Raw genomic sequence first — 17,749 nt, 5'->3', positions numbered from 1 at the left:
AATACTTTTTTTATTGTGATCAAATTGGATTTAAAAGCATGGGCCATTTCCTCAGTAAATAATAATAGTCCAACTCTTTTCAAAATTTACATTACCCATCGTATCCTTACCACCATAAAGAACAATCATCAAGCTCCATTAGATCCATGTGGTTGTTGTCGCTTTTTAAAAATGTTTACAATAGTATGACTAATAAAGATTCGGAATAGTACAGTGGTGTAACCTATTTTCGTGGATATAAGGATTCAACACCGAATTGCGTCAAAGTTAAAAAAAACGAAAAAAAAAATTTATGTCTTGGATGTTTCCTCAGATATTCTACAAAATAATTAAAATTGGTTTATTTCGATTTTCTTCATGAATGAGTCTAGAAAAACACGTTGTATGGATACCGGGTGGTATAATTAACTTCTCTTAGTATTTATCTTTAATATCAATTCATTATAACTAGTGACAATTCCTTCAAAGAACCACGATTTTAAAATAAAATAGTGACTGACAAAATAAGATACGTAGCGTGATTTATTGCTAAAAGTCACTAAAACAACATAAGAATATGATCCACTCTGTGTTCCATAGAAATTTTCTGCTGACATGGAATCCGCTAGTTGATCACGTGACTTCATTCGTTGGACTACATTGTAGCAGACGACACTTGGAATTCCGATTACCGCTTGGGATTATAAGGAAATTGGCCGATAAAAAATGGTGACGTTTGGAAATACTGAAATCCGCCATTTTGTATTTGTCAAAGTATACATTAATACATTTTACTTTGCTTGAAACTACTGAATTCATTCTACTAGCTGACATTGTAGAAAAAACCCACGTTTATTAAACAAACTAATGCGGAGGTCGCGCAAACATTTCCGAAAATCCACGAATAATAGGTTTCCACGAAATTAGGTTATTGACTGTACCAGAGCTATTCTTATATAATTGTCCCACGAAGAAATGCTAACCAATGAAAAATGTGGACAATTTCTCAAATATATTGCAATATTGAAATGTCTGTCAACATAAAACTTGTTTAAATAAATAAAAGTGGAGATCCTATGAAGTATCTATAAGGTCGTTAAGGTAGGATAAATGAGTTATTAGAAAACGAGAGGAAGACTTTGAAACGATACCTATATTATTATCTAAAAACCCAAAAAATAACAGGATATATAAGATTTCCAAAATAATCTACATACATGTATAGTATTCATTTAAAACATTATTCCAGTTAAGACGCCAAATAAACTGATCATTCACTGCAAATAGTTAAAATTAATAATCAAAAAATGATAAGTTATATATGTTGTAAATCGTTAAATCAAATTTCTATCAATGCGATGTGATTAAGACACCTGGGGACCCTTTCACTCAGAAATAAGATCATTAAAATCATACTACCTCTTAGAATAACCAAACAATTGAAAGTTTTAAACTGTGTCAAATAGCGTATTACCAGGTGCCACTCTATGTAAGTCGAACTGATGAATATATACTCTTATTGACCAAGTTTTAGACCCTTAATTTTATGTCCATTCTAAGAGGTAGTATTCGTTTAAAAAATATTTTAGGATTCAGAAAACTGTAACTTTAAAATCGACATTATTTTTTATAAAATAGTCTCCATTTTCGGAACCATGGACTCCAATTGTATCATTGTCATATTCAAATGTCACGGTAAAGGTCAGAATTCATACTACTCGTTTGAACAACATATGTCGCATGGTCATTTAAAATTAGCAATCGCATTCTTTGCATCACAATGTTATGATAAATGATAGAAAACTGATCAATATCATCATCATCATCATCATCTCCATCTAGCATAGCCATCGTAATCTTGTACATACCTTCTGGTAATCATAGGAATGGGTCCATTGTCAATGATATCATTAAACTGAAGGAAGTGACGTAAAGTCATTGGAAGTTCTGTTTCTTCAATGTTTTTTGTTTTATTCGGTTGTATGTGAGCTAAAATTGCAATCCTCGCAATATTCTTCAACGACATCGGACTGCAACTCTTAGATTCTATCCAGTGCAATATTTCAGGATTCTTTTCAAATTGGGAGAAATATAGAGGATCTTTTAATAACATAAATAACCGAGATTGTGTGCAAGAACCAGAAAGAAACAATAGTTCCAGAAAACGCTGGTGTCTCTTGTTAAAATCCAAGTAGGCCTTCATCAAAAAGTGGCATAATATTCCAGGATAACAGTCATGGCATGGGGATAAATCTGATCTATAACCATGTTTTATAAAGTTCAATGCAACATCACCAAGGTTATTTCTTATTGCAGATATTAATAATGAATCTCCATTGGGGTCGACTGCATTTAAATCGGCCCCATTGTCTATTAACATCATTGCTATTTTTTTATATCTATTTTTTATTGATATTATTAAAGGTGTGTCGCCATATCTATCTTTTATGTTGATATCAGCCCCATTGTCCATTAACAACATCGCTATTTTCTCTTCTTGTCTTTTTGTAGAGAGTATTAACGGTGTATTGTGATTTCTATCTTTTATGTTGATATTGGCCCCGTGTTTTATCAAGAAATCGATTAAACTCAGTGTACTCAGCTGAACAGCGAAATGAAGAGCAGTTTCTTTATCATTATCCTGGGTGTCTAGCTCACATCCCTTCTTTATCAGTAAAATAGCAACATCAATGTTGTTGTATTGAATTGCCGTCATTAAAGGTGTTGTCTTGTTTGAGTCCGAGAGGTTGATATCAGCCCCGTTTTCAATTAGCATCATTAAGGCCTCTGTATTACCTCTTTGAATGGATACTAGAAGTGGCGTCTTTCCCTCTGAATTTTGTATATTTAAGTCGGCACCACCCTTCACTAGAGGTATCAGAATATTAACGTCTTTACGACTGACAGCAAGATGAATAGGTGTTTGTTTGTTGGTGTTTGAATAATGGTAATCTTTACCTACACGGATATCTGGAGGATTACTGTTCAGATTACACCCTTTCTTTATCAGTAATTCAGCTACATCCAAAAGATCTCTTTCAATTGCTCTCATTAGAGGAGTATTTCCTTTGATGTTGGCTATTTCTAAATCTACTCCACTTTCAATCAGTAATATTATACCGTCGGTCCATCTTTTACCTATAGATAATAACAGTGGGGTTTCTCCTCGGTAATTTTGTATATTTAAGTCAGCACCAGTTGATGAAAGGGTCTTAAGGCAATCAAGTCTGTCATTTTTTACTGCTAAATGTACTGCCGTGTCCTTGTTCTTGTTTTGAAAATTTAGATTGCAATCTTTTCTTGTAATTATTCCAATTTCTGATATTAGGTTATTTTCAACAGCAAACATCAATGGTGTCATCCCACTATCATCAGAAATATTGAAACATGTAGTCTTTTCAGCTACCAGACTAAAATATTTCCCCTTTCCATTCATAGATAAAATCAGTGGAGTGTGGCCGTTTGAATCTTTGATGTCAGCATCGGCACCACTATCTAGTAAAAGCCTGACAGTTTCGTTGTCATCAAAATTGTTTACAGCTAAATGGAGAGCTGTTTGTTGTTTTTTTATTTTGAAGGTTTAAATCACACCCTTTTCTTATCATTAATTGAACCATATTAGAAAGACATTTTTGAATGGCATACATTAATGGTGTCATGCCATTTCCATCTGCTTGATTTATATCCGCTCCGTGGTCGATTAATAACAAAGAAATTTCTTCGTTTCTACCTAATAAAGACAGCACTAACGCCGACTGTTCTTTACAATTCTGGATATTTACCATTGAACCCTTTCTTAACAGTATTTTAATTAACTCGCATTGGCCATTTTCAGCAGCAACATGCAGTGCGGTCGGTTCTACATCATTTTGAGCATCAAAACTATCTCTGGTAAATTCCATATTTGTAATGTAAGTCAGCCTGAAAATAAAATGGTTGAAATATAATCATAAGAATTACAATCATTGATATGGAAAACAGTTCTGCACTTTTCCGCCTATTTATTGGAGTAATCTGTTGATGTGATATCTCCAATTTAAATAAATCATGAGAAAGATTTTAACTACATGTATATCTAAATACTTTGGAGACCTTACTATTGTGTAGTAGTAAGATGATTATCAGTGCCAGGTTCAAAGATAGGAGGGCATTTTTTTAATGGAAATATGTGTATTTCATTAAAGTTGGTAGTAATTGGTTGAATGTTATGAAAGTTATTGCCCTTGACTTAGTAACAATTCATGAAATTTAGTTTGTAGACCGATAGAAGTTTCATTTTTGAACCAATCATGATAGTTCTGGTATATGCATTTATATATTGATAAGATCTTGGTATAAATTTGGTGATAATTAGATAAATATCATATAGTAAACAGTATTAATTTTGATGAGATTTGAAACGTATGTATATTGATCTTGTTTATGAGTAAATTTGATAACTACAAATTCATTTCGAAGATTTTTAATATGAGGAAATACGTATTTTAATCACTTAAAGACTCATTTCTGACAGCTGCAAGTGGACGTATGTTACCTTGCGTGACAAGCTTTCTTTATAACTACATACAAGTTATATGAAATTCTCTTAACTAATCAATAATTATATTCGTTGTCGCACTATTGATACTGGTCTGAAGTCTCAAAGTTCACCATATTATTGCGAATTTCAAACCTAACTACATTCTTGAGTACAAGTATTCCTCAAGTAATAAAATTGGAAGCGTGTCTGCTATTAAGAGGTAATTACCCCAAAAAAACCATTCATCCAATTATTGCCATCAAAATCATACTACAAATATTGCATAACAATTGTAAAAATGCATTTACTTTGCCTTAAAGACACCAAAACAGCTACAGCTTTTATCTAATGTCAAACTAGACCGAAATCTCATTAAATATATACATGCATAACAAGTTCGATCATGTTCAATGTTTTAGGTTCTCGAATGATCTCGAATAGCGTTGATTTATCAGTAATAACTCTTAATCCTACCTTATCTGTTTCGATACTGCTCTCATAAGGTACCTCTAAGTTGATTACTACATATTAGCTGCCCAAACAACAGTCATTATTTTGTATTTTATCTATCATACGATTGTATTTTGTTACAGATAAGCTTAATAGCTTAAAGGTGAACTGTCTACAATCACTGGACCTAATATTTCTTTTTGTGTTGAGTTGATCGCACCTTTCTTATCATAGTCCAGTCAATCAAGAAACCTCCCCAGAACAGGCATCGTTCTTTCAGTCAGTCTTTTCGAATACGGCGTCCCTTAAGGCACACCACTCGAGTCGCTCCTCTTTACATTGTATTCTGTCCAGGTAATCCATGTAAGAAACTGACCTGGTGCTCATTGACAACAAGATCTAGCTTATAGTGTTCTACGGCTTTACATATGTCTCGTGTATCTTTATTATTCGTGTTTTGTTTAAACAATTAAATTCTATAGATAGGTGAAACATCAAACCACGTGAAGTATCTGTTATCATTCTCGTGACTTTTCTATACCTGAGTTTTGTGATAATAAATATGATATTCAGTTTTATGTGTATATCAACAATATCCATGCAAACCCACGGCATAACAAAATTATGTTAACAAGTGAATGTTTAAATAAGCAATAATTATGGTAAGAAATAACATGATTTCAATTCAATTATTCAATTACACATTCCTTAAAAGAATTGTGAACATCGTTTGTCATTGGAAAGAAGACGCTATTGGCAATTTCAATTTGAACATATTAATGTGCAAATCAGACCGTCAAGAGCTAGAGTTTGTCATATTAAGGACGATTTTTATCAAAAATTATATATCTTTTATAGATCCATTAATATACTTAGGAAGTGAATTATTGTTTATTTGGTTTATTTATTACACGTCAATTGGCCAATAACTCTGCTAGTAGACGGTTCCCGAGATAACTTGTAACCGAAGGTTATATAAAAGCTCCAGTAAAATATAAGTACTGTTGCAGATGGGGCTCACTCGTCCAGAACATATAAATGTCTCTCTGCAACTCTCCAGAGAGCCCACATATCTAATATTATTTATTTAGTATATTTATTTGTGTATGTTGTTAATTGTAATATTTTAGATGTTGTTGTATTAAACTAGATAATGGAGAGAAAATATGTTAATCGAGGTATTTTATCTGTGGCAGGAGCCATGTTAATAGAACTCTCTCTTGGTACTCTATATATCTTTGGTGAGTGGCTATTTTTTACATAAGTGGTGTTTTTACCCTCTGGTACACTGAATAATGTTGAAGACTACCAAGCCTGTAATGTTAAACATTACATTCTGATAAATTAGTAGAATTCACCTGAACGCGTTCTCAAGCCCTTTGAACCTTACATTAGACAATGTTGAGTCTGAACGCATATTGATAACATGGCCTATTCTGAACTAGGATCTGAGAAAGTGCATTGATAACACTGTGCCTAAATGACTTGCGCCTAACTAACCACGTGATTTCAAAGAGCTTGTAATATAATAATATACTAATAGTTTACGTCATTTAATCTTCTTTTTAGGTAATTATACACCATATTTTACATCATACTTGCGTAACGATACCTCAGATGAGCAGCATCTATCATACGGCGCCACGTCATGGGTAGCTATGGCGGGAACAGGAGTTGCTTGTCTAACAGGACCATTGTTTGGTCTACTTGAAAGAGTTTTAAATTATAGAGCATTATTGATACTGTCGTGTTTTGTATATAGGTGAGTCTGGTAAATGTATGAATTTGTTGAGATTTATCTATCTGTGATAGACTAGTCAGTGGTTCCCTCCCTCTACACACACGCACACCCTCACCCTCCCACCCACACACATATAGTGAAGCAACAATAAATTAGTATTAAACCTTAGCTGTAATATATTATGTCATTTAATTAACAAACAAATTGCATTTCTTATATCTTATGTCTTTCGTACCAGTAATATGACCCTTTCTATTCCAAGTGGTGGTATATTGAGTACGTACTACACTGTACAATATTCTCTGGCAACCATGATTGTAACGTTTGGAATTTGTACTGGAATTGGTAAAATTGTTGCGTACCCTGCAGCACTAAAGTGTGCAATGGAAGTGAGATATTATGTTTTGTTATATTGGTTTGGTTTTGGGGTCTTTTGACTATGACAGTAAACGATATAGGGGTTGTGCATGATCTTATTTCGAAATTTCTTGGTGCTTTTAAAATAAAATTAAAAAAGATAATATCTAGATGTTCTCCGTATTGTAAATAAATGGAATTGGATGAATGAGCGTGGTAAATATGAGGATTCAATACGATCAATTGCTATGGCCTATCTGGCACATAGCTTACTTGAAATGTTTTCGATTGAATTTTAGTGGTTTCCAGAAAGAAGTGGGTTAATCAGTGGTCTTGTGTTGGCTGGATATGGTCTGAGTTCATTTATATTCAACTGGGTAATAACTCTCATAATTAATCCAAACAACCTTACCCCAGACATACAGGTAGGCAATAGCAAGTAAGTCGTCGTGAACAGTCTTTAATTTAGAGGTCACTGAGATAAGCCTTACTGCTCATCTAAATTTGCGTTAGCTCGCGACATAATTAGGGTGCACAATTGGGGTTGTTTGTCAGATATTTGAATCTTATAGTTGAGTGCTTCTCAACCGGGGCTGAGATTCACTCCCAGGGGTGAATAAGACTGACGAGGATGAAAAAAGTCCGAGGGGTGAATAAAGAAACTGGGGGTAAATGGACAGAAAAGGGTTCACCATCAACCATTGATTATGATTATGATTATGATTGGGTGTTGTATGAAATCTGAGCACATCATGTGGAAGTTTCTACAGAAATGTCCGAATTATTGATTATCATATCATTCTGCTATACTGGGTGATGCTTTGTCGGCGTATTGCATTAATTTGTTTTTCTGTAATAAATGTGAATACAATTCTTTACTTTATTATTGAAAGGGGTTAGTGGCTTCTGGTAGTGCAGAGGTGGGGTGAACAGGGTTAATAAGATTGAGAAGCCCTGTTCTAGATAATACAATTTAAACTATATATAAATCAGAGTCAAGTGCCTTCTCGCTGAACCTATTATTTAAAGATGGATGACTTGTAAAATATGTTCGCGTTTCTCTTGGTATAAATGTCATGACCCTACTTTGTGATACCCTCTGTGCGATTGGAATAACAATTTTTCAAGTATTACACAATTCGTAACCATCTCAATTAACAGTATCTAAAATATATGTACCTGGTGGTGATACTATGTAATGCTATGTTAATCAAAAGCATAGATTTATGAACTGTTCCAATCAAATGAGTAGTAAGACAATAACCCGTTGCACTATTTCTTTGCATATTTTTTTCTTAGGTTTTTCTCCCAAAAATCTGTGTTGGATAAAGTACCAGAAAGTTTTTTGATACTAGGAGCTGTTCTAGTAGGTCTGCAAGTTATTGGTATTTTATTGATCTCTGATTCTAAACAGTATAAAAAGGTAACAAAACCTATTTAAATGTCATTGACATTTACAACAATTATACAATTGAAATGTAAAGTTGGTTTTGTCACTGCTGCTCGTTCCTCCTTCACAATCAAATGCATAATTCTTAACAGATTTTGACAAAAAGTGATGAAAAATTATATTTATTACTACTCGTGGATTAACCATATTGAAATTAATTCTATTAAAAAGTAAAAAATATATTTATTCAGAGCTATGGCCCTTATATTTCAACATGGATTCAAGGAATGGTAAACATATTCGAAGCTGTGGCTCTAGAAGAAATTTAGATAAAGCTACCAGTGTGTGCATGTTACCTTATATTTGATCAAGTTTGAAGAAATGGTGCAATCCTCTTGAATCACTTCACAAACTATTTAACTTTTCGATACATGGCATGGTAGTCACGTGTTACAGTGAACAAAAAAATCAAAATATACCTATATTCCTTAATCCTTATAACTTGAATGTATCTTTCTGAAATCCAGAAATCAAAGCAAGACGTTATCATTAACACAGATGAAGATGTGTCTCGTTATGGCTCTATCAACGCCGAAGTTGTAATCGACAATGACGATGATGGTAACTCGGACAGCTCTGTGAATAAGAACAATACTGAAGAAATTGGAAGGGCAGCTCCAAGGTAAAGAAAATACCAAACAATAAAACACTCAATTAATAGTGATTTTCGGTAGATAAATGGTATGATTGTGGCAGGGGAATAGCTCAGTCAGTTGCGAGTTGGATTTTCGTCTGCTTAGCTATGAGGTGCTGGAGGTCGAATACTCCTCAAGATTAGAAATACTCTGATGCTAGTGATTCTAAAAATCGGTGTCATGTTCCATTAGCAACTATGTACGAAATTTATCACTTACCGTTGCTTTCACAATCCCATATTCTAGTCACTGATAACCTCTCTTTGTAGACTATACGTCACCATTCAATTTATCCAATAAATAAATTGTGTTTATTTAGAGATTATGCCATCAAAGAAGCTTTTACATCTAGTGGTTTTTATATATTATGGTGTATGATGCTGCCTTTTGAACTTAGTGTAGCTATCATTGCTTTGTGTTATAAGGTCAGTTATTGTGGAATCGAGGTAAACCTTAAATATTTCCCACAGATGAAAGCACATACAGCCAATCAGAGCCCTTGAAACTCGTTGGTAGCAATAAAGTTCAGACACTTTCTCTCGAGGGATATGGCTGCCTTAGCTAACTTCACAAAAGTGTCTGGGTTGCCAAACTTTTAGACGCATTTTGTAACATCTTAACTTTGTCAAGGTGATGTACACGTGATACTCTTATTAAGTGTCTGTAAGTTCCCCACACCATCACACAGAATAGTGTTACATAGTGAAAAGGCTCATCTAATTATTATCTAATTTCTTTGTATCCAAAACCGCTTTCTTATACAAAGTACACGGCTTTACTCTTTCCAGACATACGGACAGACCTTTATCAGAGATGATCATTTTTTAGCAATGGTGGGATCATTAAGTGCCATATTTAATGCAGGTGGAAGATTATTTTGGGGGTCCTTGGGAGATAAACTAGGACATAAGGTGTGTTTGAAATTTGGTAGCTTTTGGTTAACAGCATACGAAACTACGTATGGTTCTTACATGGAAACATACGAACGTAGTTGCTTTTGAATGACTTCCTCTACTTGATAAGTCGAATTTTGAAAAGGCTTTAATATTTCAACAAAGCAATATTTCAAGGTTTAAAAATGGCTTTTAATGTGATTTGAAGGCATTTTTGAAATATTAAAGTCTCTTGAATTTTAAAAATCCAGTGAACTACATTCGTGTTATTTTCATGTTAGAAGGTAGTTTCGTATGCTGGTAATAGTTCCTGTAGATTCTATTTCGGCAATGATTAGAGCGGTTTTGTCGGTGGCTTCTATTGATGGAATACTGTCTTTTTCTTTGTATAATCAAATATTATAAAAGTCAATGGGCACACCTACACCGAGCAATCAAATAAATGTTAGAAATGCACTGGTACAAGGACAATAATAATAGAATTTGGTAATGTAATTAGTTCATTATCATATATTTCAGTTAACAATGTGTCTCATAACAGCATCTTTTAGTGTTTTTATATCAACTTTAGTTATGATGTCAGAATACGGTGGAAAGTATATATTCCTTATATGGATATGCTTAGTGTATTTTTCCTTTTCTGGAATATTTTCAATATTGCCTGTTATTGTACTGAAACTGTATGGAGCGAAAAATTATCTAACAATTTACAACGCAGTTAGAAGTTCAGGGGTTGGTAATCGATAGTTTCCCTAGTCTATCTTTTAATATTTGCCATAAAGGATTATGATTTTGTACCAGATAGTGATTAATGGGATAGGTTCACCATTTGTTTGACCAAGTTGACCTTAGCTAAAAAAAAAAGCCCCATTTCTCAGATTAAGCCAATCAGTAATAGTGTTACAGCTCGTCGAAATTTGAGCCTTCTAATCCATGTATGTCCAGAATTATCCGCGTATGAAAGCAAATATAGAAAAGACATCTATAGAAATAGGGAAATAAATTCCTAATTTGAAGTATTTTTGGAGGAATTATGATATTTTCATACATTTTTATTACTTTTGAAGACTATTTACATCTATTCAAGATTCAAATCTATCACAGTGTTTTAGCAAGTGGTTTGCGTCTCATTTTATATTCAGATGAAGATCAATAATGTACTTTAAAGTTGCAAGATGCTAAAAGTGATACAGAAATATTATAACTATACCAGCTTTTAGCTCAGGATTGTAGATGATTACAAATCAAACCAAAGCTGTCTACGATCTGACAAATTCTTTTCATTTTAACAGTCATCAGCTTGCTCTCATACTAATGTTTAATACTGTTTGTAGGAATTTTCAATTGGAAATGCATCTTCACCGCAACATTAACCCAGTATTTGCCATGTTCTATAAAACGATGCTGGCGTTAGGCTATTGCTATTTTACATACATGTATATAAAAAAAATCACTAGCAACTCCTTCAAGAGCTATATTATTATAATGGATAATAGTTACATTTTTCAATGTTTTGTCTGTATTACAGGCTGTATCAAGTGTGGGAACCTCATTATTAGTGACATGGTTGGAACCAGTTTCGGGTTGGGCTGATATATTCTTGCTAACTAGTGGCCTTACTTCTTTTGGTAGGTGATCTGAACTGCACAATCTGTAAGGGTGACTATTGTTTCTTAAGGAACAAGTGCACATGCATGGTTTCTTGGTCCAGTAAATAAATCGCATTGAAGAGGTTAAAGCTTTAATGCAATTACAGTATGTGCAATACATTCTACCGCTTGGCCTTATGCTAACTTGCAAGACAAACAATTCAGCAGCGTCCAAAAGAGTTGACCGTCTTTTTGATTTAGTAATGTAGTGACTATATACCGACTTTTCAAATGCCAGATTTTGTAATAAAAGGCCGCTGCTCAAATTGACTATTGTTTCAAGTTACCTCCCTTTAATTGTACAGACCGACCAAAAGAACAGAAAAGTCTCTCACATTGCTCACTGCATGACACTACATGTCAATTTCAACCAACAACGAGAATAATTCAATTCCTACTCATTTTCATTTCTTTCGCCAAAACAGTGCGAAAAACTCATTTTCGCCTCAAAATATTTTTTTTGCTTTTTTATAATTTCAGGTTTTTGTATGTCTGTTCTGTTGGATATAATAACGACAAAACATCATTTACGAGACAAATAAAATGTTATACACGTATAAAAAAATTCAAAAATCTAGGCCCAACGCGGTCTATATTTATGAGGAGAAAGAAAAGTAATGTGTAGTATATTGTAGCGTCAACATTACAGTTTGAATTTATCAAACAAATGTACTAGATATACCATACGAAAAGTATGTTTTTCAAAGTTTCTCCATCCAGTGTCATGTAAAACATTATAACCAAGTTGCCTTGTGTTATTTGGATCCATTTAATCTTGCCATGGACTGATCTCCATATTAATTTGGAAACTTCGAAAGGGAATTTCAATTCGTAAGACTAGCCAATGAAGATTCAATGAAATATCTTAAAGGAATTGTATAGAGGTTTTCTAAATTTGCTATGTCTTTCGGGGACACTGATAGTATTAATTTGCAACATTTCAATATTCAATCAGACGTCTGTTATTAAACATCTTTTCAGCAAAAGACACGAGTTGTTTGTAAATCATAACCCCTTATGACTTCGTTTTTGCCAGGGTTCTGAAAATTTGAGGCTAGAGCAGACTTGAAAAATGTTATTTTTACCCAATTCAGTTACCTAGAGGCGCGAATAAATAACTATTTCGAGTCATAGTATCTCATTCTGTTATTAATGACACACTGGATGAAGGCTTGGTCATCTCAAGAGACGAATTAATGACGGACAAAGTTCTACTATTCGGAGCAATGATCGTACAAAAAAAAACCTTTTGATGAATTCTATTCAACTTTATACGCCCACTTTAAGTTTGGATGCATAATGTCGTTAAACTTTGCCCCTGTTCGCCCGTCAGCCCAATTTACTCATTCAATTGACGTTTTTTATGTTTTGGGTTTGTATCAATGCAAGGTTAATGCCTATCGAATTTTGTGATGATCGTGACACATGATAGGTGGTTATTGCAGTCATAGTATAAGACGAAGATTTTGAACTTTATGAAAGTGGTACCAAGGTTAATGTTGTATATTATGGATGTGCTGACTGCTTGGGGTTGTGGATGTATTACACGTTTTGTGAGACTCTTTTTGGTTTGTATGTTCATTGCAAAAAAGGGCCGATGCCTTCTTTTGTGAAACAATTTCTATTTAGACTTATAATCGATGATACATTTTTATAGAATATTATTATTCATCTCTAATTGCACAATTGGGTTTAATTGACAGTATTTCTATTTATTGACTTCTTGGATCCTGGCTTGTAGTGTGTATTATATATTTGAGTCCGATTAAAAATTCCGTTCATCCCATTCTGACGAAGATTTATATTTGTTAAAAGCAAGATTAACATACCAGGAAGGAACCTACCTTAACTGAATAGCCGTTCCTTGAACCCAGTGGAAGAATATTACAAGGTGCTTGCTCTCAACATTTTGACTATTCATATTTTTGTGAACGTTAAACAAACACAAATCGGCTAAAATTGATTTGAATCATATCTGCTGTGAATATAATTCTAAAAATATGATGCCCTTTCGTATGAAATACTATTTTATTCGGAGCAGTTCTGTGTATTTTTCAACCAATATTCTGGAAGGATGGACATGTACAATGTTTATGCCTTGAAGAAGAATGTATTGTTGTTGTAAACACAGTGAGCCTTTTGTCGTGACAAATGTGAGGAAGATTTGCCCAAGGCCCACTGACTCTTTTTAGCAGAGATTCGTGTTGACAAGCTATTCTGGAGGGAAAGATAAGCGTTTTAAAAAAGTCCAAATGAAAAGAACTCAATCTTATGTTGTCGATTCGGTCCGGTTAAAAAAAAAAGCATTAAATGGGACAACGCATTTGAAAAGAAAGCCAAAATGTCAAGACCTATTTTTGGAATAGCTATAGCTATTTTCTTACGATACTGTGGCATCTTATCAGTTTCCGTTGTCACAGTCGAACGAAAGGGCATCTTCTAATCTAATCATCTGTTGATAGAGCGCGGGACAAAACTAACCAACCGTCTTGATGATATAACGAAAAGGAAATATACTTAACCGGAATATTTTAATCTATCTTTAACAACATCTAAACTTTGACACTGAAATCCGTTATTTCAAGGATGATGGGCTGTGGGTTGAATCTTTAAGATATTTGTAAATAATTGAATATAGAAATATAATGGGTTAGACGTTCAAGTTAAATATGAGATTATTTTTAGTTTTGGTGTTTTTATCTCGTAAGTTTTATTTCATTCTTTCTTTCATTTGTTTAAAAAAAAATGGGAAGTAAATTACGAATCAGGCTTATCTGTTTATATTTGTATCTATAAATATCGAGAGAATCTACATAAATAGCTGTTTCCATGTAGCCATGACCAACAAACATCCATAAGAAAGAAAAGCATAGGTTGTAATTTTACAATCTACTTATGATTTCGATAGATCGTTCCTTATTTAAAACATTTCCCAAACCAGTGTGGTCATAGTCAAAGTTCAATATCCAAATATTGCCTGAAATATATATCTCCACCTCACCCCTAAATATAGTTTAAATTAAATTATAGTATACGTTAAAATACTTGACCGATTATTGTTGTTCGAGTGACCTCCATATTGGACTCAAGAATTGAAACATCTATTGAAGCAAAAATCTTAAAAACCTTATGATTTTTCTCAGATTGGACAAATTTGTTTGTCAACTTTATGAAGACTACACACAAAAAACAATAAATATATCTATTAACTAATCTGAAAGTTTTAACTTAAGTTTCTTGCCATTAGTCTTAGAACGCTTAAACTATTTAAAAGGTTTACATAAACACTTCGGAGATGCTATGTTTTTTAGTTTTTTATATTTTTATTTTTATTTTTTTTTTTTGTGTTGGATAATGTACCAATTCTAGCAAAATAAACGCCAAATTGTAGAGAAATATATCCCCTACCTTTTCAACTAAAACATGTCGAGCCATTCCATATAGTCAAACACCAAAACTAGATCAAACTGCTTAATTAACAATTAATTAACCCTTTTAAAACAAGTTTATACACAGAAGTAAATAGCATATTTTAGAAATATTTTCATCTATAATTTACAACGTTTTTGATGATGAAATTTTTGCATTCTCCTGCTTTAAGCATGATTACATATAATTTGAATTGAGCCTCCATTAAAAAGATCAAGAGATTATTGACATATATGATATATATATTATATATATTTACACAGCAACAACACAAGGTATATTTGACCTAATTTGCAATACAAATGTAGAAATTAATTAATACATGTCATCTCTTCTTGTTTCACCTCACAAGACTGAATGTTTAGTACTCATAGATGTACAGTCATATTTTTTGTTTTCCATGAAAACAAGGCCAAAGTTGCGCAGCTGGTGCTCTCTGCCGCCTGCCGGGTCCACGAAACAAGTTTTTAATGCGACCTTCCTTCAATGTATTGATTTAATTATTTTATGGAGAATTTCCGCTAGTTTCAACTTTCATTTCTTTTTCATTTCTGAGCCGCGGTGGCTCAGTGAGTTAGACGCTTGCTTGTTAACCTGTTGGTCAAGGGTTCAATCACGACATAGGTCTAGATAATACCCTACCAGTAATGCAGGTAAGAGGGCTGACATGGAAAAAGCGTCTAGTCATTTGGATGGGACAGGCTATGCACGTTAAAGATCCTTCGACAAAGAGCAGGCTAATGACGCTGTCCTGGCAAAATTTCCCTCATTGCACCCTATATGGCGTTGCCAGTCTTCATTAGAAAAGTAGGACGTAAAACTCTAATAATTTTATTTCTTTAACTATTGATTGGCGAACGTTTCCAACACTTGGCTAATTCAATACAACAGCATGGAAATGAACGCTATGATTTTGGGTGACCTTTTATTATTGTGTGCCTGCAGAGATCGATCAGATTGTTGAAGAGCCAAACTGATCAAATCCTTGTGTATCTTTCAGATGCTTTAAAATCTGTGGAAGGAACATGTGATGTTATGAAAGCGCTTAAATGTACAGGATATGATCTCCTATCCATGAACCCACTTGGGATAATGCAGTTAGAAGATGCTGATAATTTATGCAGGTGGGTTGGAACTGTTTTTATTTCAACTCAAATAGACAAGTGGGACTTGGATTTTCAACCTCCTCTACACAATTGGTTGAAAATCCATTTTTTCTCCATTCATATAGCCAACATCCAAATTATCAGGAAGAAAGTAAAGAAACTGACAGCTTTGCTTAAAGTCGCATATTCGTTATGATGGCAGGACCTCATTTCTTGTGAAAAATCGAACACGTATCGAAGAACAAAGGTCCATCTGCGAGTTCTTATTTCTTCTTTAAAAAATTAACCTGTTTCGTATTTTAGATTTGTTCTATTTGGTTAAGGGTTCAACCTTGTGTTTAACAAATAATTAAAAATTTCACCAGGATTCATCATTATCCTTTGAAATTATGACTGTTGGATTATGCGAAATGCCTTTGTCATAGATAAATGGTTCAATTATCATGGCATTGTCTATTGTCTTTAGTATCATTGGTGATCTGGAAGTATGTTTGAAAGATACTCTTGGTGGGTGTTCAATTACCGACAAAGTTGGATGGGTTCCTGTAATTGATTCGGCAAAGTTTATCTGCAATCGTTTAGAAGGTAAATCAAATTCTGTGTTTTATACCAAGTTAAAAGATTGAGAATTTTGGGCTGCGACTTTTCTTCATAACTTCTATCTGGTTAATCAATACACCAATATTAAACTTCGAGAACACTCTTTAATGGTGACTAAATTCATTTTCTCTGAGCATATTGTATTATCTTATGTCAAATTTCAGAGTACAAATCGGCGTCTCATTGTTATCTAACAAAAGACACTTTTGAAAACTTTAAAAATTGCACACAGTACTTCCATAATGCGGCATCATGCAGGTAGGCTTTTCAAATAAATATGTTTATTCCATCTTTAGACAGAGACATTATAGCTGACCCCTTGACTTATGTTCAAGTGCTAAATAGCAAAGATAAACACTTAACTTGGCTTCAAGGGAGTGGGGGCTCAAATTCACAAAATATTATAAGTAAATATATATAATACATGTATATCCAAATAATAATTTCTCTAATATTGTAGGTCATTTGAAACGTTTTTGAATTGTGTATTGACACCAATTAAAAGATGTAGTTTAAAAGGGGCAGAAATTCTAAATGGTTTATTTACAGCATTTACTGGATATCACATCCAAATCATGAATTGTTCGTTACCAGGTATGTGTGTCATTATTTCTGGGACTTAAAAGTTAAATTGCATACAATGACTTTTTCAAGCTCTCGTACGTGAGATGACTACTAATAAGAATATTTCGATTTACAGGTCTAAAACTGATTTAAGTGGGTTAGGAGCCTCTTCCCTGGGAAATTTTATACATAATATTTATAGTATAAGTATACCAGTATAAGTTGTGAACCAGATTTTTTTGTGTCTGAACATTAAAGGCATTCTTTTCTGGTAGTGGGCCAACGCTTAGGGCTGGGGTCCCGTTTACTTGGTCAAAATAGAACTGGGAGATCGAGGCAACTCTGGTATAGGTTTTGCGTTCTGTTCTATTAAAATA

The 17,749-nt window shown here is 33.5% G+C and overlaps 3 protein-coding genes across 3 annotated transcripts; 2 read left to right on the top strand and 1 right to left on the bottom strand.

Annotated features, from left to right (window-relative positions):
* Window positions 1–290: 290 nt before the first annotated feature.
* Window positions 291–2,758, bottom strand: LOTGIDRAFT_176017 (hypothetical protein; the record flags this gene model as incomplete). Its single annotated transcript, XM_009064753.1, has 2 exons — window positions 291–318; window positions 1,848–2,758. 2 exons carry the CDS (start codon window positions 2,756–2,758, stop codon window positions 291–293), a joined length of 939 nt encoding a protein of 312 aa, XP_009063001.1.
* Window positions 2,759–6,101: 3,343 nt separating this feature from the next.
* LOTGIDRAFT_176016 (hypothetical protein) lies at window positions 6,102–12,215 on the top strand (the record flags this gene model as incomplete). The annotated part of the gene is made up of 11 exons (XM_009064752.1): window positions 6,102–6,189; window positions 6,518–6,710; window positions 6,928–7,078; window positions 7,346–7,485; window positions 8,346–8,469; window positions 8,964–9,118; window positions 9,451–9,556; window positions 9,920–10,042; window positions 10,544–10,756; window positions 11,553–11,652; window positions 12,154–12,215. The coding sequence occupies 11 exons, from the start codon at window positions 6,102–6,104 to the stop codon at window positions 12,213–12,215; spliced, it is 1,455 nt and encodes a 484-aa protein (XP_009063000.1).
* Window positions 12,216–15,882: 3,667 nt separating this feature from the next.
* On the top strand, window positions 15,883–17,593 carry LOTGIDRAFT_176015 (hypothetical protein; the record flags this gene model as incomplete). The annotated part of the gene is made up of 6 exons (XM_009064751.1): window positions 15,883–15,916; window positions 16,103–16,226; window positions 16,675–16,793; window positions 16,973–17,066; window positions 17,269–17,402; window positions 17,463–17,593. 6 exons carry the CDS (start codon window positions 15,883–15,885, stop codon window positions 17,591–17,593), a joined length of 636 nt encoding a protein of 211 aa, XP_009062999.1.
* Window positions 17,594–17,749: the final 156 nt, after the last annotated feature.

Source organism: Lottia gigantea (genome assembly GCF_000327385.1).
Source record: "Lottia gigantea unplaced genomic scaffold LOTGIsca_646, whole genome shotgun sequence".
Taxonomy (NCBI): domain Eukaryota; kingdom Metazoa; phylum Mollusca; class Gastropoda; family Lottiidae; genus Lottia; species Lottia gigantea.
This window is presented reverse-complemented; position numbering and strand designations above follow the sequence as displayed.